Consider the following 25,486-nt stretch of genomic DNA (forward strand, 5'->3'; position numbering starts at 1 on the left):
GACCCTTGTCCATTGTATGGCTAGTGAAGATCTTCTCCCAATACGTGGACTTTCTATTGATCTTGCTATCTATGTCCTTTGCTATGCAGAAGTTCTGTAATTTCATGCAGTCCCATTTGTCCAACCTTTCTTTGATTTGTTGTATTTCTGGGTCTCTATCAAGAAAATTTGGGCCTGTGCCAAGGAGACCTAGGGTTTCTCCTATTCCATCCTGTAATGGTTTCAGAGTGTCTGCTTTGACTGTGAGGTCTTTGATCCATTTGGAGTTTGATTCTGGAGCAGGGTGATATATAAGGATCTAGCTTTAGTTTTCTACAAGTGATTAACCAATTTTGCCAGCACCATTTACTGAAGAGGCTGTCTTTCTTCCATTCTATTTTTTTAGCTCCCTTATCGAAGATTAGATGACTGTAGGTCTGTAGGTTCATTTCTGGGTTTTCAATTCTATTCCATTGGTCCTGAGGTCTGTTCTTGATTACTGTTTTAGCTGTTTTGATCACTATGGCTTTGTAGTAGAGTTTGAAATTTGGTATTGATATTCCTCCAGCACTGTTCCTTCTGTTAAGGATCATTTTTGCTATTCACTGTCTTTTATTGTTCCATATGAATTTTTGGATTGCCTCTTCTATTTCCTTGAAGAATGATGTTGGAATATTGATAGGTATCGAATTGAATTTGTAGATAGTCTTGGGAAGTATTGCCATTTTCATGATGTTGATCCTTCCAATCCAGGAGCATGGGAGTTTTTGACACTTTCTAAATTCTGTTTTAATTTCCTTTTTCAGGGTTTTCAGGTTTTTAAAGTTTTCATCATAGAGGTCCTTCACTTCTTTGGTTAAGTTAATTCCTAGGTATTTTATTTTTTATGGGGCTATTACAAATGGAGTTGCTTTCCTAATTTCAGCCACACTTTTCTCATTGTTGGCATACAGAAAAGCCATTGATTTTTGAGGGTTAATTTTATACCCTGCTACTTTGCTAAAGTTTTGAATCAGTTTTAGTAATTTGGGAGTGGAGTCTGTGGGATTCTTTAAATATAAGATCATGTCATCTGCAAAGAGGGAGAGTTTTACTTCTTTCCCTATTTGGATCCCCTTATTTTTTCATCTTGTCTTATTGCTGTTGCTAGGCATTCTAATATTACATTGAAGAGTAGAGGAGATAGTGGACATCCTTGTCTCATTCCTGAGTTGAGGAAATGGCTTTGGTTTTTTACCATTAAGTATAATGCTGGCTGTAGGTTTGTTATATACAGCCTTTATTGTATTGAGTAATGTTCCATGGATTCCTAATTTTTCCAGAACCTTCATCATTAAGGGGTGTTGGATCTTGTCAAATGCTTTTTCTGCATCTATTGAGATACCCATGTGGTGCTTATCCTTGCTCTTGTTGATGTGATGAATTATTATTTTTTCCTTTTTTTGGGGGGGGGGTGGTCTGGTCTGAACTCTGGGTCTGGGCACTGTCCCTTAGCTCTTCAGCTCAAGGCTAGCGCTCTACCACTTGAGCCACAGCGCCACCTCCGGCTTTTTTCTTTTTGCTTATGTGGTGCTGAGGAATCGAACCCAGGGCCTCATGCCTGCAAGGCAAGCACTCTACCACTGAGCCATCTTCCCAGCCCTGCATTTTTATGTTGCATTTTATTTTTATTGAGTACAATATTTCTGCCCCAGTGAAGTTTTCAAAGGCCAACTTAGCCAATGAGTACAGCTCAGCCTAAAATTAGCAGCTTCCGCTGAAGGATCAGGAAATGAAAGTTTCTTTCTCCAAGATTGGATTCAGAAATAAATTTCTGTGGGTAAGGTTAGTGTTTTTATGCCACTTAATTGTATAAAGTAAGCCTCTCACAAATTTTAACATGACTTCATAGTGAAAAACAGAGGAGAGAGTAAATGAACTACATCCAATTCATAAAAATTGGGAGAAGTTGTTCACAGGATTCCATCATCTTAGCCTTCTTGCCAGCTCCTTCCATCCTTCCTCTCCTATTTGTACCAGGCAAGCAGCAGCTGGCTTTTACCTCTTGCCTTTTATGTCCAAACTTCCTCATCAGATTAACTCATACTGGTGTTTAAGGTACTCTAGAATCTGGCTTTTTGGGGTACCAGGCCTGGCCCTCCTCCATGTCTCCCAAGATTTGTTCCACCACATTTGCCAACATTTGCAAGGGTTTAGTTTACTTACTGCGCAGATTCTGACAGCTCCTAAGAGTGGAAGCCTGGTAGAAAAGTCTGTGCTGTCCTGTACGTGAAAGTGGGTCCACATGGCTCTTTGGCGTGTCCTGGGCCAGTTTCCATGTCTTACTCTCAGCATCTTTCAGTGGGCTGTGTTTGGACCCTGGCATTGTCTTGTGTCCTGTTTGTGCTTGCACTGTGTTTATTTGATCAGCACCCTGTGGCTGCCATTTCATTGTGAACTACAATCCCTACACTGTCCCAGCTATGTTAGGCCTATCACAACCAGCTTGAAAAGGTGCATATATACTATGTAAACTTGCAGTATTCTTAAATAGTATGTAAAGAAATTCCTAAGTTTAGCAATGCTGGCTGGCATACTGTTTAGTATGTCCTGTGCTTTTATTAGACTTTACATACTGTTGAGCTTAGTGGGTTCAGTTTGTATTCAGGAAGGATAGGAAATGGTAGGTGGCTGTCTCTGCCTTGTTCTGTGGGTTGCCTGCTGATATTTATATTTGGTTTTCCCACTCAGCTCCTCTTCCTGGATCTTGTGCCCAGGTACCCTAGAGGCCATCCCTCCGCAAGCCTTGGGCCTGTCAGGTAGGTCATTACCTACTTGACTCTCAAAGGTAACTCAAGGGCCCTTCTTATTAAAGGAGTTTTGTGGGGCTGGGAAGGTAGCTCAGTGGTACAGTGCTTACCTTGCATGCATGAGGCCTTGGGTTTTATTCCACAGCACCACATAAACAAAAAAAGCTGGAAGTGGCACTGTGGCTCAAGTGGTAGAGCTGAAGAGCTGAGGTACAGCACCCAGGCCCAGAGTTCAAGCCCCATGACCAACCAAATAAAAAAGAACAGAGAGAAAAGAGTTTTGCTGCAAGTCACTCCTGGAAAACCCCTAAGTGTGCTTTGTTTATTGTTATTTTTACAAAGAAGTAGAATCATCATACTTAGAAACTTTTTACAGTTCTGGATCCTTTCCTCAATATGTGCTGTGAAAATATAAGTAGGGTGGAGGTTTATCAAGTAAAGTTGCTCTAGAGAAGGTAATTTTCTGGGTGGGAAGTGTATGCACATAGAAATTTGACAAAAAATTAACAAATCAGGGCTGGGAAGGTAGCTCAGTGGTAGAGCGCTTGCCTTGCATGCCTGAGGCCCTGGGTTCGATTCCTCAGCACCACATAAGCAAAAAGAAAAAAGCCGGAAGTGGCACTGTGGCTCAAGTGGTAGAGCGCTCGCCTTGAGCTGAAGAGCTGAGGGACAGCGCCCAGGCCCAGAGTTCAGGCCCCACGACTGGACCCAAAAAAAAAAAAATTAACAAATCACCTTCCAAAAGTTTGTACCACATCTACAGCTACCTGTGGCAGGTGAAGGTTAGCCCCATCCCTCCTGGACTTGCACAGGCTTTGGCGATGTTTACTATGCTTTCAGATAGGTGGGAAAAACTGATTTGCAGTTCCCCTTTAGGGTCATCCTTTGGGGATTTTCCTGTGTCCCCTCCTGAGTCCTTTTGTCCTTTGAAGCTGCTAACCTTGGTGGCACTGGCAGACTCATACCCGTCATTGAAAAGCCCTTAGGTCCCTCTGGAGCCCTACCTCCGGCTGGGTGGCACCAGATTCTGCAAGAGGAGTCGGGGGGGGGGGGCGCTGTGCGTCCAGTCTAGATCATCCACGACAGGCTGGCAAAGCCTAGAAGAATCTCAGAAGAGGTCCCGCAAACATCAAGGCTCAGGACTGAGCCCCGCTGCCACGTGGGGCCCTGCAGGGTTATCCAGCTGTGATCCTCCTCCTCCACACAGAGATGGATAGCCACAGGCTCCGCTGCTCTCCCTCGTCCACCGCCGCCACCCAGGCGCGGAGGCCGCCGGGACCCGACTCCTCGGGCTCCCATCCTCCCTCTGATCGCCTCCGTGTCCCGACTACACAGACCCTGGGGAGTCAGCGTTGATGCCGCCTACTTGCGGCTCCGGGGGCCGGCACCGCCGATGACCCCGAAGGGCCCCGCCCACAGGCCGCGCCCCTCCGGCAGTGGGGATCTCTGATTGGAGGGCTCCCGGGTGTCGGGGGCGGGGAATCAGGGCCACGTGCGGGGTCCGGTGCCTGCACTGGCAGGGGCTGGGAGGTGCTGGGAGGACCGACCGGGTCAAGAGAAGAAACAGCGTTCCACCTAGGGTGGTCTGGGCCGAACCTGAGCTTCCCAGGGGGAGAGAAGTGTGGGCCAGGCCGGGGAAGCGGGGCGGGGCGGGAGGGGCGGAGCAAGCTCCGGTAGGAGGGTCGGGTCGAGCGGGTCAAGGGGCGGAGCCAGGAGGGAAGGGCGGGGTTATGGAGATGACAAGCTCAGGGTGTGGGTGGGATTGTGGGCGGGGCGTGATGGGTGGGGGCGGAGCCAGACCAGAGGGCGGAGTTGTGGAGCACTAAACTCAGGGCAGAGTGGGGCGGGTGGAGGGCGGGGCCAGGAGAGAGGGTGGAGGAGAGCATCAGGAGCGGCAAGCTCTGGGAGGGCGGGGTTAAGGGAGGGGCGGGGCCAGGGAGGAGTTAGGGAGCACCAAGCTCAGGGAAGGGCCGGGCGAGTGGAGGGCGGGGCCGAGCGGAGGACAGGATCGGGAGCGGCAAGCTGGGGAGGGCGGGGCCATGGAGAGGGCGTGGCGAGCGGAGGGCGGGGCCGGGCGAGGACGGGGTTATGGAGGAGCGGGCCTCCGTGCCCGCCCCGCTCCCTTCGCCGCCCCTGAGGAGTCCCGCGGGCCGGCCTGGCTGGCCGGCGTCCGTCGGAGGTCAGCGGCTGGCGTGGGCCGGAGGACGCGCGGTCCCCTGGGCCCGCCGCCATGTGGAAGCTGGGTCGGAGCCGGGTGCTTCTGGACGAGCCCCCGGAGGAGGAGGACGGCGCGCGCGGGCCGCCGCCGCCCGCGACCGCCGGCGCCCCGGTGCAGGTGAGGGAGCGGGCCGCGGGCGCGCAGGTGAGGCCGGGCGCCGCGGGGCCGGCGCGGAGTCAGAGCCCTGACCCGCGGGCGCGCCCCGGGCCTGCGGGCGCCTCCGGGGGACAGGACGGCCAGCCCTGCACCGCGGGGCCGGCGCGGAGTCAGAGCCCTGACCCGCGGGCGCGCCCCGGGCCTGCGGGCGCCTCCGGGGGACAGGACGGCCAGCCCTGCACCGCGGGGCCGGCGCGGAGTCAGAGCCCTGACCCGCGGGCGCGCCCCGGGCCTGCGGGCGCCTCCGGGGGACAGGACCGCCAGCCCTGCACCGCGGGGCCGGGCGCGGCGGCGGCGGCGGCGGCGGCGCGAGCCCGCGAGGCCTGGCGAGGTCCGGTCCTTGCGCGGTTGGCCGGGGCGGGGGAAGGGGGGAAGGGAGACGTCTGGAGCGTCCATTAGCAAGAGCCCCCGCGGACCCGGACCCCCGCGGACCCCCGCGGGCCCGGGGGACCCCCGCGGACCCCCGCGGACCCGGCGGACCTCCGCAGACCCCCGCGGACCCGGCGGACCCGGCGGACCTCCGCAGACCCCCGCGGGCCCGGGGGACCCCCGCGGACCCCCGCGGACCCCGCGGACCCGGCGCCCTCCCCGCCCTCCCGGAGCCGGGCGTCCTCGCGTGCGCACTGGACCCGGGTCCGAAGCCAGCCTTCTTGTCTTGTTTGAGAAGCTGTCCGACCGCCAGGACCACCTCGGTCTGTCTGTCTGTTGGCCTGTCTGTCTGTCTGTCGGTCTGTCGGTCTGTCGGTCGATCAGAACCCCCCCCCCCCCGTTCCCAGCGCTTGGCTGCTCCGCGGGGCTGCAGCCCGCTGCCCTCGCACGCGGTGCGCCCCCCGCAGCCCGCGGGCTGGGCGGGGAGATCCGCGGCGGAGCGCGCCGGGCCCCTGGGGGCCAGCCGTGCCGCAGCCTCGGCCGTGGCTCCCGACCCACGCCCGGCCCCCGGCGTGGGGTAGGTTCCGCAGAGCACTCCCTTCCCCTCTAGCTTTCTTTTTCTCTTTTCTTCAGTTTTTCCATGGTGAAAACACCGTGCGGAGCGTGACGATCACAGGGGCAAGGTCAAGAGCGCATCTCTTATTTATCAAGCACGGTGCCCCGCCCCCCCACGCCAAAGCTGTAAAGTTGGTTTTCGACAGAGCGTCTTGCACATCTCGTAGCTGCAATGGGTCCACCTGTAACCCTACTTAAACGATTTGTTTTTTCCCTTCCCCTCCACAAATTATACCAACATCAAATACAGTGAAAGCAGGAGTGAATGGATCAAGAAAATGTGGTATATATACACAATGGAATCTATGCCTCCATCAGAAGGAATGACATCGCCCCATTTGTTAGGAAATGGAAATTGGAAACAATTAAGTGAAGTAAGCCAGGCCCAAAGAAACATAGCTCCCATGGTTGCCCTTATTTGCAATAACCAGTGTATGTCTGAGTCAAGCAGAAAAGGTCAGATAAGTTGATGTGAGGCAACCACGATAAGGACTAAAACGTTTTTCTTCCTTGTGATTGTTTCTAACAGATTTGTAAGATGGTTTCTTTGTTGCTTTTATGTCCCTCCCTTTAGTTTTCACTCCAACACGTCTCGGACAGCTAGCCGCATGACTCTGCTTCAGGCATTGGTGACACACTTTTGTTTACCCATATGTATGTGCTGATCTTGGGTCTTAAACCCAGGGCCTGGGACATGGTCTTGAGCCTTTTTGCTCAAGCCTAGTGCTCTTGAGCCACAGCTCCACTTCTAGTTTTTTGAAGGGTACTTGGAGATAATCTCATGGACTTTCCTACCCAGGTTGGCTTTGAGCCATGGCCCTCAGATCTCAGCCTCCTGGAGTAGCTAGGATTACAGGCCTGAGCCACCTGCACCCAGATAAAAAAAAAATTAACAGACTATTTTTTAAGGTATATAGATTTAGATAACAAGCAGATAAAAGCAGCTGCCATATACTCCTGGCTTCTTCTAGTCTCCATACTTAACGTCTTCCGGAACAGCACACTTATTATAAATGGATGAACCTACATAGCCATGTGTTCATACCCTAAGAATCCACATTAGTCTTCACTCTTGGTGGTGGTGTACTCTCTGTGGGTTTGGACAGCTGGGTAGTGACACTTATCCACCATTCGGTATCACACCGGCAGTTACACTGCCCTACCCCTCTGACCACTCACCCCTCACTTTTCTTATTCCTATCTTCACAGTCTAGTGTTTGCAAAACTGTAGGGCTCAAGGTCATAGTTTACCATACATGTAAGTTTAAGGTCATTGCCAACTCACAGAAATTGAAGTTGATTATCCTAAGCAGTTAAGTGTAGTTACTACCTGAACTTCCATTTGACAGATCATTTAGATTAATTTCTTTCAACCAGTATTATAGATGTTCTTCATGTCTTTTTATGACTCGGTAGCTTATTTGTTTTTAATGATAAATAATACTTCTTTTTCTGGATGGACCACTCTTCATCTGTTCACTTCTGAAGGACATCTCAGTTGTGTCTAAGTGTTGATAATTATAATTGAATCTGCTATAAACATTCAGTGTGGGTTTCATTTGGGTAAATAGCAAGCATGTGATTACTAAATCATATGGTGAGAATGTGTTTTGTAAGAAACTATCAGACTGTTCTTCATGGTACTCAGCATTTTTCATTCCTATTGAGAATGATCGAGGGTTACTATTATTCCATGTCTTTCTTGAGTTTAGTGTTGTACTGTCTATATTTTGGCTGTTTTGATAGATATGTGGTGCTGCCTTTTTGTTTTAACTGCTTTTCATGAGATGCCTGCCATCAGTATGTCTTCTTTGGTGAGGTGTCTTTTAATGTCTGCCCCATTTTCAGTATTGTTGTATTGCTGTGTTTCAAGAGTTCTTTGTATAGTAATTGGATGATCCCTGATCAGAAGTGTCTCCTCAAGTATTTTCTACAAGCCTGTGGCTTGTCTTCTAATTCTCTGGATGTTGTTGTTAACAGAGCAGAAGTTCTTCATACAAAGGTGCCCAGCTTACCCATTAATTACTTTTAGACATCATGACTTTGGTTTTATTATATTTAAAATTCCACTGCCATACCTATGGGCTTCTAGGTTTTCTCTTATATGTTCTTCTAGTAGAGATTTTCACCTTTTTTGTTACTTTACTAAGAATTTCTGTAGGATAATGTGTTCAAACATGTTGTTGTAAAAATAGTGGGCTGGAAACACCACAAGGTGCTTGGAGATGGAGGCAGTAGAACTACAAGTTCAAGGCCAGCCTGGGCTACGGTGAGATTCTGTCTTAAGGCCAAGAAAACTTAAAAAGGAAAGAAAAGAAAAAATTCATAAAGAGCAGCAAGTTCTGTTAGAACTAAGTTTTAAAATTCATGACGTCTGCTACAGAATTTCATTTTAAAGTTGAGAAAGGTAGAAATCAGTATGTGATTGAATGAGTCTGCTAAATTTTCTGCCATACTAGAAAGAAGGTCTCAAATCTGTTTTGATCATTTTGTTCTCCTTACTTCTGGAAACAGAATCAGCTCAGTGTCCTGCTGAGTCTAGAGAATGTACAGTGCACATCATATCCTTCCTGCCCTTCTTTACAACTAATCTGTCTATGATCTGCTGTAAAATTTTTTATTTTAAAAAAGTAGTTTAATATTAGGTTTTAATAAGGTTGAAACATGAGGTGTTCAGAACTAAGGGACACTTAGCTGTTTCCAAAATAGTTTTCACACAATAAGAAGTAAATCTTTTCTTTCTTTTTTTGGGGGGGAGGGTCCAGTCGTGGGGCCTGAAATCTGGGCCTGGGCGCTGTCCCTCAGCTCTTCAGCTCAAGGCTAGCGCTCTACCACTTGAGCCACAGCGCCACTTCCGGCTTTTTTCTTTTTGCTTATGTGGTGCTGAGGAGGCGAATCCAGGGCCTCAGGCATGCAAGGCAAGTGCTCTACCACTGAGCTACTTTCCCAGCCCCAAGAGGTAAATCTCTTTATGCTTTGTTTTGAGTCAGTTGCCCTTTTGGGTACAAATATACATCTATTTTATATTAAAATATAATAAGTTTATCTTAATGCCAGTACTGGGCTTGAACTTGGGGCCTTACACTCTCACTTGGCTTTTTCTGCTCAAGGCTGGTGCTGTACCACTTCTCAACTTCTAGTCTTTTGCTAATTAACTGAAGGTAAGAGTCCTTGGATTTGTCTGCCCAGGTTGGGGCAGCCTTTGAAAGTAGAACAGCCTCCAAAGTGGATCACAGGTGTGAGCCACCAGGGCCAGACTGATAGTGAGGTTTATAAGGAGAACAACTTGTTGCAATCATTTAACAAGAAGAGACAAGTTTTTTAAATTTTTTTCTTCTGTATTTTTTTATTGTGAAAATACAGTAGAGAGGGGTTACAATTACATGGGCAAGATAATGAGTACATTTCTTATCAAGCATTGTTACCTCCTCCTCCTTTGTTTCCCCTTCCCATCCTTCCCATCTCCCCCTCCCCATTCCCCTACCCTAGCCCCCCAGACAAAGCTACAATGTTTGTTTTTCGACATAACAATTTGTTTTTGCCCTTCCCCTCCACAAGTTATACCAATATCAAATACAGTGAAAGCAGAGGTTATGCTGTGGGGGAGGGACATACAAAGCAACAAAGAAATCATCCTATAAATATGTTAGAAACAATCGCATGAAAGCAAAACCATTTGAATACTTCTCTTGAGGTTCCTTTCACCTAACATCAACTTATCTGACCTTTTCTGCTTGTCTCAGACATATACTAGTTATTGCAAATAAGGGAAACCATGGGACCTATGTTTCTTTGGGCCTAGCTTACTTCACTTAATATAATTTTTTCCAAGTCTTTCCATTTCCTAACAAAGGGGACAATGTCATTCTTTCTGATGGAGGCATAGAATTCCATTGTGTATATATACCACATTTTTTGATCCATTTATCTACTGATGAGCATCTGCGTTAGTTCCATATCTTAGCTATGGTAAATAATGCTGCAATAAACATAGTTGTGCTGGTAGCTTTAGTGTGGTCTTGTTTGTGATCATTTGGGTAAATGCCCAAGAGTGGGATTGCTGGGTCATAGGGGAACTCTATGTGGAGTCTTTTGAGGAAACTCCATACTGCTTTCCAAAGTGGTTGAACAAGTTTACACTCCCACCAACAATGCAATAAGGTTCCCTTCTGTCCACATCCCCTCCAGCATCTGTTGTTATTAGAGTTCTTGATTATAGCCATTCTAACTAGGGTGAAGTGGTATCTCAATGTTGTTTTGATTTGCATTTCTTTTATGGGTAGAGAGGTTGAGCATTTCTTCATGTGTCTATTGGCCATCCTTCTTTCCTCTTCAGAGAAGTTTCTCTGTAAGTCTTTAGCCCACTTATTTATTGGGCAGTTGTTTCTTTGAGAATTTGTTGTTGGGGGATTTAATTTTTTGAGTTCCAGGTATATTTTAGATATGAGACCCTTGTCCATTGTATGGCTAGTGAAGATCTTCTCCCAATACGTGGACTTTCTATTGATCTTGCTATCTATGTCCTTTGCTATGCAGAAGTTCTGTAATTTCATGCAATCCCATTTGTCCAACCTTTCTTTGATTTGTTGTATTTCTGGGTCTCTATCAAGAAAATTTGGGCCTGTGCCAAGGAGACCTAGGGTCTCTCCTATTCCATCCTGTAATGGTTTCAGATTGTCTGCTTTGACTGTGAGGTCTTTGATCCATTTGGAGTTTGATTCTGGAGCAGGGTGATATATAAGGATCTAGCTTTAGTTTTCTACAAGTGATTAACCAATTTTGCCAGCACCATTTACTGAAGAGGCTGTCTTTCTTCCATTCTATTTTTTTAGCTCCCTTATCGAAGATTAGATGACTGTAGGTCTGTAGGTTCATTTCTGGGTTTTCAATTCTATTCCATTGGTCCTGAGGTCTGTTCTTGATTACTGTTTTAGCTGTTTTGATCACTATGGCTTTGTAGTAGAGTTTGAAATTTGGTATTGATATTCCTCCAGCATGGTCTTTCTGTTAAGGATCATTTTTGCTATTCACTGTCTTTTATTGTTCCATATGAATTTTTGGATTGCCTCTTCTATTTCCTTGAAGAATGATGTTGGAATATTGATAGGTATCGAATTGAATTTGTAGATAGCCTTGGGAAGTATTGCCATTTTCACGATGTTGATCCTTCCAATCCAGGAGCATGGGAGTTTTTGACACTTTCTAAATTCTGTTTTAATTTCCTTTTTCAGGGTTTCAGGTTTTTAAAGTTTTCATCATAGAGATCCTTCACTTCTTTGGTTAAGTTAATTCCTAGGTATTTTATTTTTTGTGGGGCTATTACGAATGGAGTTGCTTTCCTAATTTCAGCCACGCTTTTCTCATTTTTGTCATACAGAAAAGCCATTGATTTTTGAGGGTTAATTTTATACCCTGCTACTTTGCTAAAGTTTTGAATCAGCTTGAGTAATTTGGGAGTGGAGTCTGTGGGATTCTTTAAATAGAAGAGAGGGGGTTTTACCTCATCTTTCCCTATTTGAATCCCCTTTGTGTTTGCCTTTAGAGACAAGTTTTAATGAGTTTAATACTTAATTTATAAAATTGTTATAGGACCTGGTGATATATAAGTAGTAATTCCAGCTTAGAGAGTGAAGGAGGACACTCAGACAAAAATCTGCAGTCAGGAGATCTCCATTTCATAAACAAAGGGCTGGGGACACGACTCAAGTGTTAGAACACTTTTCCTAGCTAATGGAAAACAGGGTTCAATCCCCACTACTGAAAAACAAAATCAGTTTCTAATGCATATGATAAAATACGACTGGATGTTAAATGTTAGATCATAACTTCATACCTCAATTCCAAGAAATGCATTGTTGATTGTGTGTGTGTGTGTCCATAGAACATTTGCTTTGCCACTGGGGATAGCTCTCTGTACCTTAGATTACTGCCTTAGAAACTTATCTCATGGAACACTTCTCCCTTCTGTGTCAATACTTGAAAAAGACTGTGGATTTAATGTTATTAAATGTATATGCCAAAGTGTATTTAATAAGGCCATTAAAAACAATAACAACAACAACAACCAAAAAACCCCAAATCTCCCTTTCTTGTGTACATAATGGAGAAAGAGCTGTGGATGCAAGCCACATTGGCACCGTTTAAACTGGTTTCTCACCTTTGCCTCTGTGTAAGGATTTAGTAAGCTTTAAACTAACTGATACCTTTAAAAAGAAACCTTGGAGCCAGGCGCCAGTGGCTCATCACTGTCCTGTGATTTGAGGATCACAGTTCAAAGCCAGCCTGGGTAGGAAAGTCCATGTGACTCTTATTTCCAATTAACCACCAGAAAACTGGAAGTGGCACTGTGGCTCAAGTGGTAGAGTGCTGGCCTTGAGCTGAAGAGCTCAGGGACAGGACCCAGACCCAGAGTTCAAGCACCAAGACTGACCAAAAAAAAAAAATCGGGGATTTTTTTTGGTTTGTTTTTAGTAAGGTTTCATGTTGAGAGAGGTGACATTGATCAAGATACATTGTATTCATAAACTACTTTGGTGAGTGGCACCTTCTTTGTACAGTATTAAAAGATAACTTACAAAATACAAAAAACATTGTAGACCCAGACATGGGAAAAAGAAAAAGAAAAAAAATAAGAACAGATGAGGTAGCACCTAGTAGTTTAGATTCCAATGAGGGCTACTAGAGACTTTGTCTAATATAACTACCTCAGATAGTAAAAACCAACTGTGTTTTACAATAGAGAAAAGCAGAGATATTAAGTAACTATGAAATTATATAGCCACAGACAGAAATTTGAATATACTTTTTCTTGAATTTATATTTGAATTTGCTGCATCAGTTTCTCTTACAGGTTATAAGTTTCTGAATCTTTATTTTCTTCATTTTCGAAATATTCTTTTTTCATTTAAAAAAATAAAGATGATTTCAACAATTATTACCTTACAAAAGCACTGGTAGAACTATGTTTTGGGCACAGCATGTAATATAACAATCATATTGATATATATATATTATATATATACATATATTATTGGTATTCAGGAAAGGGGTAGGTTTATTCATTAGACCTGCTGGGAAAGGCCTGGGAGAGACCTGGGAAAGAGAGCTGGGAAAGAAAGAGAGCTAGGAAAAAAGGTCATTTTGATATATTTTTGATGTATGGTGCTGGGAATTGAGGTCAGGTCTTCTGCATCCTCAGCCCCAGCATACTTGAATTTTGTTGTACTTGAGTTTCTATTAATGACTATATTGACAGATGTTACTGTGGGAGGTAAATGATTCAACTAGTGTTAGTGAGTGGCTAGCACTAGACCACAGTGAGAATAAGCATTATGCACCTCCTTACCCATCCCTGTGAACCTACCTTCGTATGTAATTATTGGGTCAGGAGCAGAGAGAATGAAGCTGGCTTTTGGAGAGCTGTGTTGGTGAGGGTCTGTGTCTGTCAGGTGGAGCTGTGTTGGTGAGGGGTCTGTGTCTGTCAGGTGGAGCTGTGTTGGTGAGGGGTCTGTATCTGCCAGGTGGAGCTGTGTTGGTGAGTGTTGTGTCTGTCAGGTAGAGCTGTGTTGGTGAGTGATGTGTCGGTCAGGTGGAGCTGTGTTGGTGAGGAGTCTGTGTCTGTCAGGTGGAGCTGTGTTGGTGAGGGTTGTGTCTGTCAGGTGGAGCTGTGTTGGTGAGGGATGTGTCTGTCAGGTGGAGCTGTGTTGGTGAGGGGTCTGTGTCTGTCAGGTGGAGCTGTGTTGGTGAGGGTCTGTGTCTGTCAGGTGGAGCTGTGTTGGTGAGGGTTGTGTCTGTCAGGTGGAGCTGTGTTGGTGAGGGTTGTGTCTGTCAGATGGAGCTGTGTTGGTGAGGGTTGTGTCTGTCAGATGGAGCTGTGTTGGTGAAGGTTGTGTCTGTCAGGTGGAGCTGTGTTGGTGAGGAATCTGTGTCTGTCAGGTGGAGCTGTGTTGGTGAGGGTTGTGTCTGTCAGGTGGAGCTGTGTTGGTGAGGGTTGTGTCTGTCAGGTGGAGCTGTGTTGGTGAGGGTAGTGTCTGTCAGGTGGAGCTGTGTTGGTGAGGGTCTGTGTCTGTCAGGTGGAGCTGTGTTGGTGAGGGTCTGTGTCTGTCAGGTGGAGCTGTGTTGGTGAGGGTTGTGTCTGTCAAGTGTAGCTGTGTTGTTGAGGGTCTGTGTCTGTCAGGTGGAGCTGTGTTGGTGAGGGTCTGTGTCTGTCAGGTGGAGCTGTGTTGGTGAGGGTTTTGTCTGTCAGGTGGAGCTGTGTTGGTGAGGGTCTGTGTCTGTCAGGTGGAGCTGTGTTGGTGAGGGTTGTGTCTGTCAGGTGGAGCTGTGCTGCTGAGGGGTCTGTGTCTGTCAGGTGGAGCTGTGTTGGTGTGGGTCTGTGTCTGTCAGGTGGAGCTGTGTTGGTGAGGGTTGTGTCTGTCAGGTCGAGCTGTGTTGGTGAGGGTTGTGTCTGTCAGGTGGAGCTGTTTTGGTGAGGGTTGTGTCTGTCAGGTGGAGCTGTGTTGGTGAGGGTTGTGTCTGTCAGGTGGAGCTGTGTTGTTGAGGGTTGTGTCTGTCAGGTGGAGCTGTGTTGGTGAGGGGTCTGTGTCTGTCAGGTGGAGCTGTGTTGGTGAGGGGTCTGTGTCTGTCAGGTGGAGCTGTGTTGGTGAGGGTTGTGTCTGTCAGGTGCAGCTGTGTTGGTGAGGAGTCTGTGTCTGTCACATGGAGCTGTGTTGGTGAGGGTTGTGTCTGTCAGGTGGAGCTGTGTTGGTGAGGGGTCTGTGTCTGTCAGGTGGAGCTGTGTTGGTGAGGGGTCTGTGTCTGTCAGGTGGAGCTGTGTTGGTGAGGGTTGTATCTGTCAGGTGGAGCTGTGTTGGAGAGGGGTCTGTGTCTGTCAGGTGGAGCTGTGTTGGTGAGGGTCTGTGTCTGTCAGGTGGAGTTGTGTTGGTGAGGGTTGTGTCTGTCAGGTGGAACTGTGTTGGTGAGGGTTGTGTCTGTCAGGTGGAGCTGTGTTGGTGGGTGGTCTGTGTCTGTCACATGGAGCTGTGTTGGTGAGGGTTGTGTCTGTCAGGTGGAGCTGTGTTGGTGAGGGTTGTGTCTGTCAGATGGAGCTGTGTTGGTGAGGGTTGTGTCTGTCACAAGGAGCTGTGTTGGTGAGGGTTGTGTCTGTCAGGTGGAGCTGTGTTGGTGAGGGGTCTGTGTCTGTCAGCTGGAGCTGTGTTGGTGAGGGTTGTGTCTGTCAGGTGGAGCTGTGTTGGTGAGGGTTGTGTCTGTCAGGTGGAGCTGTGTTGGTGAGCAGTCTGTGTCTGTCAGGTGGAGCTGTGTTGGTGAGGGTTGTGTCTGTCAGGTGGAGCTGTGTTGGTGGGGGGTCTGTGTCTGTCAGGTGGAGCTGTGTTGGTGAGGGTTGTGTCTGTCAGCTGGAGCTGTGTTGGTGAGGGTTGTGTCTGTCAGGTGGAGCTGTGTTGGTGAGGGTTGTGTCTGTCAGGTGGAGCTGTGTTGGTGAGGGTTGTGTCTGTCAGGTGGAGCTGTGTTGGTGAGGGGTCTGTGTCTGTCAGGTGGAGCTGTGTTGGTGAGGGTTGTGTCTTTCAGGTGGAGCTATGTTGGTGAGGGGTCTGTGTCTGTCAGGTGGAGCTGTGTTGGTGAGGGTTGTGTCTGTCACATGGAGCTGTGTTGGTGAGGGTTGTGTCTGTCAGGTGGAGCTGTTTTGGTGAGGGTTGTGTCTGTCAGGTGGAGCTGTGTTGGTGGGGGGTCTGTGTCTGTCAGGTGGAGCTGTGTTGGTGAGGGTTGTGTCTGTCAGGTGGAGCTGTGTTGGTGAGGGGTCTGTGTCTGTCACAAGGAGCTGTGTTGGTGAGGTTCTGTGTCTGTCAGGTGGAGCTGTGTTGGTGAGGGTCTGTGTCTGTCAGCTGGAGCTGTGTTGGTGAGGGTTGTGTCTGTCAGGTGGAGCTGTGTTGGTGAGGGTTGTTTCTGTCAGTTGTAGCTGTGTTGGTGAGGGTTGTGTCTGTCAGGTGGAGCTGTGTTGGTGAGGGGTCTGTGTCTGTCAGGTGGAGCTGTGTTGGTGAGGGTTGTGTCTGTCAGGTGGAGCTGTGTTGGTGAGGGTCTGTGTCTGTCAGGTGGAACTGTGTTGGTGAGGGTCTGTGTCTGTCAGGTGGAGCTGTGTTGGTGAGGGTTGTGTCTGTCAGGTGGAGCTGTGTTGGTGAGGGTCTGTGTCTGTCAGGTGGAGCTGTGTTGGTGAGGGGTCTGTGTCTGTCAGGTGGATCTGTGTTGGTGAGGGTTGTGTCTGTCAGGTTGAGCTGTGTTGGTGAGGGTTGTGTCTGTCAGATGGAGCTGTGTTGGTGAGGGTCTGTGTCTGTCAGGTGGAGCTGTGTTGGTGAGGGGTCTGTGTCTGTCAGGTGGATCTGTGTTGGTGAGGGTTGTGTCTGTCAGGTTGAGCTGTGTTGGTGAGGGTTGTGTCTGTCAGGTGGAGCTGTGTTGGTGAGGGTCTGTGTCTGTCAGGTGGAGCTGTGTTGGTGAGGGTTGTGTCTGTCAGGTGGAGCTGTGTTGGTGAGGGTTGTGTCTGTCAGATGGAGCTGTGTTGGTGAGGGTTGTGTCTGTCAGATGGAGCTGTGTTGGTGAAGGTTGTGTCTGTCAGGTGGAGCTGTGTTGGTGAGGAATCTGTGTCTGTCAGGTGGAGCTGTGTTGGTGAGGGTTGTGTCTGTCAGGTGGAGCTGTGTTGGTGAGGGTTGTGTCTGTCAGGTGGAGCTGTGTTGGTGAGGGTAGTGTCTGTCAGGTGGAGCTGTGTTGGTGAGGGTCTGTGTCTGTCAGGTGGAGCTGTGTTGGTGAGGGTCTGTGTCTGTCAGGTGGAGCTGTGTTGGTGAGGGTTGTGTCTGTCAGGTGTAGCTGTGTTGTTGAGGGTCTGTGTCTGTCAGGTGGAGCTGTGTTGGTGAGGGTCTGTGTCTGTCAGGTGGAGCTGTGTTGGTGAGGGTTTTGTCTGTCAGGTGGAGCTGTGTTGGTGAGGGTCTGTGTCTGTCAGGTGGAGCTGTGTTGGTGAGGGTTGTGTCTGTCAGGTGGAGCTGTGCTGCTGAGGGGTCTGTGTCTGTCAGGTGGAGCTGTGTTGGTGTGGGTCTGTGTCTGTCAGGTGGAGCTGTGTTGGTGAGGGTTGTGTCTGTCAGGTCGAGCTGTGTTGGTGAGGGTTGTGTCTGTCAGGTGGAGCTGTTTTGGTGAGGGTTGTGTCTGTCAGGTGGAGCTGTGTTGGTGAGGGTTGTGTCTGTCAGGTGGAGCTGTGTTGAGGGTTGTGTCTGTCAGGTGGAGCTGTGTTGGTGAGGGGTCTGTGTCTGTCAGGTGGAGCTGTGTTGGTGAGGGGTCTGTGTCTGTCAGGTGGAGCTGTGTTGGTGAGGGTTGTGTCTGTCAGGTGGAGCTGTGTTGGTGAGGAGTCTGTGTCTGTCACATGGAGCTGTGTTGGTGAGGGTTGTGTCTGTCAGGTGGAGCTGTGTTGGTGAGGGGTCTGTGTCTGTCAGGTGGAGCTGTGTTGGTGAGGGGTCTGTGTCTGTCAGGTGGAGCTGTGTTGGTGAGGGTTGTATCTGTCAGGTGGAGCTGTGTTGGAGAGGGGTCTGTGTCTGTCAGGTGGAGCTGTGTTGGTGAGGGTCTGTGTCTGTCAGGTGGAGTTGTGTTGGTGAGGGTTGTGTCTGTCAGGTGGAACTGTGTTGGTGAGGGTTGTGTCTGTCAGGTGGAGCTGTGTTGGTGGGTGGTCTGTGTCTGTCACATGGAGCTGTGTTGGTGAGGGTTGTGTCTGTCAGGTGGAGCTGTGTTGGTGAGGGTTGTGTCTGTCAGATGGAGCTGTGTTGGTGAGGGTTGTGTCTGTCACAAGGAGCTGTGTTGGTGAGGGTTGTGTCTGTCAGGTGGAGCTGTGTTGGTGAGGAGTCTGTGTCTGTCAGCTGGAGCTGTGTTGGTGAGGGTTGTGTCTGTCAGGTGGAGCTGTGTTGGTGAGGGTTGTGTCTGTCAGGTGGAGCTGTGTTGGTGAGCAGTCTGTGTCTGTCAGGTGGAGCTGTGTTGGTGAGGGTTGTGTCTGTCAGGTGGAGCTGTGTTGGTGGGGGGTCTGTGTCTGTCAGGTGGAGCTGTGTTGGTGAGGGTTGTGTCTGTCAGCTGGAGCTGTGTTGGTGAGGGTTGTGTCTGTCAGGTGGAGCTGTGTTGGTGAGGGTTGTGTCTGTCAGGTGGAGCTGTGTTGGTGAGGGTTGTGTCTGTCAGGTGGAGCTGTGTTGGTGAGGGTTGTGTCTGTCAGGTGGAGCTGTGTTGGTGAGGGGTCTGTGTCTGTCAGGTGGAGCTGTGTTGGTGAGGGTTGTGTCTTTCAGGTGGAGCTATGTTGGTGAGGGGTCTGTGTCTGTCAGGTGGAGCTGTGTTGGTGAGGGTTGTGTCTGTCACATGGAGCTGTGTTGGTGAGGGTTGTGTCTGTCAGGTGGAGCTGTTTTGGTGAGGGTTGTGTCTGTCAGGTGGAGCTGTGTTGGTGGGGGGTCTGTGTCTGTCAGGTGGAGCTGTGTTGGTGAGGGTTGTGTCTGTCAGGTGGAGCTGTGTTGGTGAGGGGTCTGTGTCTGTCACAAGGAGCTGTGTTGGTGAGGTTCTGTGTCTGTCAGGTGGAGCTGTGTTGGTGAGGGTCTGTGTCTGTCAGCTGGAGCTGTGTTGGTGAGGGTTGTGTCTGTCAGGTGGAGCTGTGTTGGTGAGGGTTGTTTCTGTCAGTTGTAGCTGTGTTGGTGAGGGTGGTGTCTGTCAGGTGGAGCTGTGTTGGTGAGGGTTGTGTCTGTCAGGTGGAGCTGTGTTGGTGAGGGTCTGTGTCTGTCAGGTGGAGCTGTGTTGGTGAGGGTCTGTGTCTGTCAGGTGGAGCTGTGTTGGTGAGGGTTGTGTCTGTCAGGTGGAGCTGTGTTGGTGAGGGTCTGTGTCTGTCAGGTGGAGCTGTGTTGGTGAGGGGTCTGTGTCTGTCAGGTGGATCTGTGTTGGTGAGGGTTGTGTCTGTCAGGTTGAGCTGTGTTGGTGAGGGTTGTGTCTGTCAGATGGAGCTGTGTTGGTGAGGGTTGTGTCTGTCAGGTTGAGCTGTGTTGGTGAGGGTTGTGTCTGTCAGGTGGAGCTGTGTTGGTGAGGGTTGTGTCTGTCAGATGGAGCTGTGTTGGTGAGGGTTGTGTCTGTCAGATGGAGCTGTGTTGGTGAGGGTTGTTTCTGTCAGGTGGAGCTGTGTTTGTGAGGGGTCTGTGTCTGTCAGGTGGAGCTGTGTTGGTGATGGTTGTGTCTGTCAGGTGGAGATGTGTTGGTGAGGGTTGTGTCTGTCAGGTGGAGCTGTGTTGGTGAGGGTCTGTGTCTGTCAGGTGGAGCTGTGTTGGTGAGGGTCTGTGTCTGTCAGGTGGAGCTGTGTTGGTGAGGGTTGTGTCTGTCAGATGGAGCTGTGTTGGTGAGGGTTGTGTCTGTCAGGTGGAGCTGTGTTGGTGAGGGTCTGTGTCTGTCAGGTGGAGCTGTGTTGGTGAGGGTCTGTGTCTGTCAGGTGGAGCTGTGTTGGTGAGGGTTGTGTCTGTCAGGTGGAGCTGTGTTGGTGAGGGGTCTGTGTCTGTCAGGTGGAGCTGTGTTGGTGAGGGTCTGTGTCTGTCAGGTGGAGCTGTGTTGGTGAGGGGTCTGTGTCTGTCAGGTGGAGCTGTGTTGGTGAGGGCTGTATCTGTCAGGTGGAGCTGTGTTGGTGAGGGTTGTGTCTGTCAGGTGGAGCTGTGTTGGTGAGGGTTGTATCTGTCATGTGGAGCTATGTTGCTGAGGGGTCTGTGTCTGTCAGGTGGAGCTGTGTTGGTGAGGAGTCTGTGTCTGTCAGGTGGAGCTGTGTTGGTGAGGGTTGTATCTGTCAGGTGGAGCTGTGTTGGTGAGGGTTGTGTCTGTCAGGTGGAGCTGTGTTGGTGAGGGTTGTGTCTGTCAGGTGGAGCTGTGTTGGTGAGGGTTGTGTCTGTCAGGTGGAGCTGTGTTGGTGAGGGTTGTGTCTGTCAGATGGAGCTGTATTGCTGAGGGTTGTGTGTCTGTCAGGTGGAGCTGTGTTGGTGAGGGGTCTGTGTCTGTCAGGTGGAGCTGTGTTGGTGAGGGGTCTGTGTCTGTCAGGTGGAGCTGTGTTGGTGAGGGGTCTGTGTCTGTCAGGTGGAGCTTTGTTGGTGAGGGTTGTGTCTGTCAGGTGGAGCTGTGTTGGTGAGGGTTGTGTCTGTCAGGTGGAGCTGTGTTGGTGAGGGTTGTGTCTGTCAGGTGGAGCTGTGTTGGTGAGGGTTGTGTCTGTCAGGTGGAGCTGTGTTGGTGAGGGTTGTGTCTGTCAGGTGGAGCTGTGTTGGTGAGGGTTGTGTCTGTCAGGTGGAGCTGTGTTGGTGAGGGTTGTGTCTGTCAGGTGGAGCTGTGTTGGTGAGGGGTCTGTGTCTGTCAGGTGGAGCTGTGTTGGTGAGGGGTCTGTGTCTGTCAGGTGGAGCTTTGTTGGTGAGGGTTGTGTCTGTCAGTTGTAGCTGTGTTGGTGAGGGTTGTGTCTGTCAGGTGGAGCTGTTTTGGTGAGGGTTGTGTCTGTCAGGTGGAGCTGTGTTGGTGAGGGTTGTGTTTGTCAGATGCAGCTGTGTTGGTGAGGGTTGTGTCTGTCAGGTGGAGCTGTGTTGGTGAGGGTTGTGTCTGTCAGGTGGAGCTGTGTTGGTGAGGAGTCTGTGTCTGTCAGGTGGAGCTGTGTTGGTGAGGTGTCTGTGTCTATCAGGTGGAGCTGTGTTGGTGAGGGTTGTGTCTGTCAGGTGGAGCTGTGTTTTTGGGGGGTCTGTGTCTGTCAGGTGGAGCTGTGTTGGTGGGGGGTCTGTGTCTGTCACCATGTAACAGTATTGTTGCCTGAAGAGGTGTTGGACAATCCTTTCTTATGGCTTGGGCCTGGGGTTATAATGGGAGTGGCGCTGTCTCACTCAGGGGAAATACCACGGAAAAGGAAGCAGTCCATGTGTCATATGTGGGGGAAGGCTCCAGCAAGGCCAAGGGTGCCAGCTGCCACTTGGAATATCCAATATGTGGTTTAGTCTGTTAAGTGAAACCCTCAGTGAAGTGTTTAGACAAATGTGCAAACACCAGAGGAGTGCAGGAAGCTGGGCACTGGTGGCTCATGCCTGTAATCCTTGCTACTCAGGAGCTGAGCTTTGAGGATCACAATTCAAATCAACCCCGGGCAAGGGAAGTCCATGAGACTCTTATCTACAATAAACCACTAGAAAGCCGGAAGTGGTGCTGTGGCTTAAGTGGTAGAGCACTCACCTTGAGCTCAAGAGCTGAGGGACAGCGCCCTGGCCCAGAGTTCAAGTCCCACGACTGACCCCACCCCCCACCCCCCAAAAAAAAGAGTGCAGGAAACTGTGAAAGAGCACAGTGTGGGGCTGCGGCTGCCTTGCTGGTTGCCCGGCTGTGTGCAACCCTCTGCCCTGGATGTGGGATGGCAGGTCGGGGCCTTGGGGACCAGGAATTCTGGTCTGTGGGTGGCTTGGGCTCCAGGATGCTGAAGGATTACTCTTTGTGCTCTCCAAGGGGTTTACTGGTGAGAGCTCATGACCTTTCCCTGTGTTTGGTGTGGCTGTGTGAGGGTCTTCACTTTTCCAAGCCCTTTGGACCTTATAGCTGCTGTCCTGCCTGCGTTTCCTGCTCCTGTTCTCTGCTTCTGCCTTTGAGATACATGTACTCCTCCTGCTTCCTCTAACCCTTCATCTTCCAGCAGTTTCAATTTATTACTTTAAGGTCAGGAAACTGGACCTTTTTTCCTCTCTGGGTTTATCTTTTACTGAAGTCAGCCAGGCTTATTTCTGTAATGATGTTTGTTTATCATATGCTGTTTGTAACCACTGAAAGTTAGCCTGAAACGCTGACTTCTTGTTGGCCCGGGGCAATGGGCAGTGCGGACTGTGGCCAGGCCATCGGTGCCACCTCCCATGCCCTCTGTACCTCAGAGTACCGTGGTTCCTCTTTTTCACCCCGATGCCCTGCTCCAGTTGCTGGGGCTCACAGATCTCCCCGTCACTGCGGAGAGGGTAGGTCCAGATTGCCTGTTATCAAATGTGCTGTCTTTTCTAGAGTTTGTGTTTCATGTGGTGGTTGGATGATGATAATTTCTGTAACAATTAGACTCCCCTAAAGTATAAAGGTCAAATTCAGTAGAGGCATATGCATTTTTATATTATTTTTTTGCCCAATCCCAGTGTGCATTGTGTTTTTGGTGGCTAGGAGGTCCTGTCTCCTTGCGTGGTGCTGCCAAGAAGTTGGTGTTGGCCTTGGGGGAGAGGAGAGCGATTGGTAAGGCTGGCCTGAGGGTGTGTGTGTGTAATGGGGCTTGAACTCAGGGCCCCAGTCTCAAGGCCACCATTCACCTCTTCCTCCCAGCATTTCTCTTGAGGGTGCAGTCACAGGCCCTTGCGGCCTTGGGACGGCTGGGAACCGCAGCTTGTGCTGCTGCCCAGAAAGCCTGTGCCTCTTTATCCTCTCTGCTCACATGGTCTCTGTACCATTGAGAAAGTGACTGGAGTGGTCACTTCCTTAAGCTTCTTACTTCTAAAAGTTGCCAGGAATTTTCTTCTCTATGTCTTTGGTTCTGGGTCTTCACCCTGAACCATCCTTCCCACGCCAACAAGGGCAGTATGGCGTTGTAGTTACTTGAGCACTGGCCTGAATCTGCTCCTTCTGCCTCATAGGGGAATAGAAAAGCCTAGGACCTGGCATGGGGAGGGGACAAACATGGAGGGGGTGAGGAGAGGAGAGTCCTGGCTACCTCTGGGTAGATTGTGACTGCCTCCAGCCAGTGTTCCTTTTCCAAGCCCATAGACCTAGAATTTGAGTTTGAGGCTGTTTACCCCATTGTTAGTAATTTTTGCAGATTGAATAAGTCTCATGAAGTATTGATTATTGACCATGTAAGTTTGTAGTAGCTTGTCTATCCCTTGGCTGTGAGTGAAGAGATGTCGACATAATAGGGGAGGTGGATGTTACACAGGTTTAGGTTCACCTTGTCCCTCACATCTCGTGCTTTAGTGGTTTTTTTAAAATATTGTTTTATTTTGGAAAATTGCTTCTTAAACAAAGGGCAGTTGCAGGAAGTGGAGCTAAGGCTCAAGTTGTAGAACACTAGCCTTGAGCACAACAGGTCACAGACAGTGCCCAAGCCCTGGGTTCAGTCCAAAGGAACAGCACACATGCACTAAAGGGCAGCTGTGTTATACAGAGACCTATGCAACAATAACTTGTTCTTCCTTGAAGTGAAGGAGTGGGTGGGAGCCTTCGAAGGACAGAGACCCAGGAACAAGAATGGGCCCGGCCAAGAGATGGCAGCAGTGGATGGACACCTGGCCCAGGCAGCACCTCCCAAGTTATTTTTAAGAATCAGCAATAAAATGCAAAGGTAAAACTTCCCATCAGGAAATTCTTTTTTTGCCTGGCTCTGTCCCTGAGTTTTCCAGCTCAAGGCTAGCATGCTACCACTTGAGCCACAGTGCCAGTTTTTCTGGTGGTTTTTTGGACTGAGAGTCTCATGGACTTTTCTGCCCAGGTTGGCTTTGATCTCAGCCTCCTCAGTAGCTTGGATGACAGGCGTGAGCCACCAACATCTGGCCCATCAAGCAATTCTAACAACTTAACTTCAGCTTGTCGTGTGGGTACTTGAGGTTTTGATTGGTAAAATTAAAGGAGTGGGTCTCTTCACTGAGATTGCTCTTTCCAGCTGTTGTTTTTGTTTTTAATAAGAGGCATTTTAGGGGCTGGGAAGGTGGCTCAGGGGTAGAGTGCTCGCCTTGCATGTATGAGGCCCTGGGTTCAATTCCTCAGCACCACATAAACAGAAAAAAGCCGGAAGTGGTGCTGTGGCTCAAGTGGTAGCGTGCTAGCCTTGAGCTGAAGAGCTGAGGGACAGCACCCAGGCCCAGAGTTCAGGCCCCATGACCAAAAGAAAAAAAAAAAAGAGGCATTTTAAGCACCTTCAACATTTTAAGTAGTTTACAGGGGCTCTCTTGTTGAGACCTCTCCAGCCTAGTTTACAGGAGGGTTAGCACAGTGAATTGGCAATTAAAGTGGACTTATTGCTCCATGGCTGTGGTGTGTGTGGTCGATGTAGAGCAGTTAATGTCCTTATGCGATAATCCTCCGGATGCCTGTGAACAAAGGATGACTGTGCACTCTTTCAGGTGTGTACATCCATTTGTAGTAGGCAGGCAGTCTATGGCTTTAGATTTTAGGTTGTATTAGTAATTCCAAATTACTGTATCTTTGTTTTTATGAGACATAGAAGATTTTGTGAGGGTTATAATATATATTGGTTGCATAAATTGAGTATTAAGTCATATTTTTTTGGTCTATTTTTTGTTGTATTTGGTGCTAGTACTGGGGCTTGAACTCAGCCCTGGGCACTGTCCCTAAACTTTTTTGCTCAAGACTAGCTCTACCACTTGACCTTTGATCTGGATTTTTTTGGTACTCAGTTGGAGGTAAGAGTCTTACAGACTTTCTTGCCCAAGCTATCTTAAAATATTGATTCTTAGATCTTAGTCTCTTGAGTAGCTAGGATTGCAGACCTGAGCCACCAAGGAGCCCAGCCAAAGAGGTTAAAACTATTTATTTATTTATTTATTTATTTATTTGTTGTGGGATTTGAACTCTGTGCCTGGGTGCTATCCCTCAGCTCTTCAGCTCAAGGTTAGTGTTCTACCACTTGAGCCACAGCACCACTTCCAGTTTTCTGGTGGCTTATTGGCAATAAGAGTCTCACGGACTTTCCTGCCCGGGCTGGCTTTGAACCACAATCCTCAGCCTCCTCAGTAGCTAAGATTACAGGCGCGAGCCACCAGTGCCCAGCAAAAAAAAAAAGTTAAGAAAGCTTAATACAACTTAAGGCTAAAAGTTAATTTTTATTTCAATAAATTGCTTTGTTTAAAAATTTGATATGTAAGCCAGGTGCCGGTGGCTTATGCCTGTAATCCTAGCTACTGAGGAGGCTGAGATCTGAGGATCATGGTTCAAAGCCAGCCTGGGCAAGAAAGTCCGTGAAACTCTTATCTCCAATAAACCACCAGAAAACCGGAAGTGGCGCTGTAGCTCAAGTGGTAGAGTGCTAGCCTTGAGCTAAAGAGCTGAGGGACAGTGCCCAGGACCAGAGTTCAAGCCCCACAATCTACAAAAAAAAAAAAAAATGTTGATATGTGGGCTAGTACTGATGGCTCACACCTGTACTCCTCAGGAGACTGAGATCTGATTATCACAATTTGAAGCAAGCCTGTGAAGAAAAGTTTATGAGATTCTTATTTCCAGTTAACCAGCAAAAATCCAGATATAGAGGTATGGCTCATTGGCAGAGTACAAAGCCAGACAAGAGGCCCTGAGTTCCAGCCTCAGTGCACGTGCACACACACACACACAC

The 25,486-nt window shown here is 49.0% G+C and overlaps 1 protein-coding gene across 1 annotated transcript in view; it reads left to right on the top strand.

The window, feature by feature from the left end:
• The first annotated feature begins 4,837 nt into the window (after positions 1-4,837).
• The window catches only part of Tdrp (testis development related protein), a 32,695-nt gene continuing 12,046 nt past the window's right edge, over positions 4,838-25,486 (top strand). The window contains exon 1 of the mRNA XM_069998342.1: positions 4,838-5,103. Within this exon, the coding sequence (XP_069854443.1) occupies positions 4,999-5,103 (105 nt within the window). The 5' untranslated portion in view covers positions 4,838-4,998. The remainder of the gene's footprint in view (positions 5,104-25,486) is intronic.

The sequence above is a fragment of the Dipodomys merriami genome, unplaced genomic scaffold (assembly GCF_024711535.1).
Source record: "Dipodomys merriami isolate MVZ:Mamm:240054 unplaced genomic scaffold, mDipMer1.0.p SCAF_511, whole genome shotgun sequence".
Lineage (NCBI taxonomy): Eukaryota > Metazoa > Chordata > Mammalia > Rodentia > Heteromyidae > Dipodomys > Dipodomys merriami.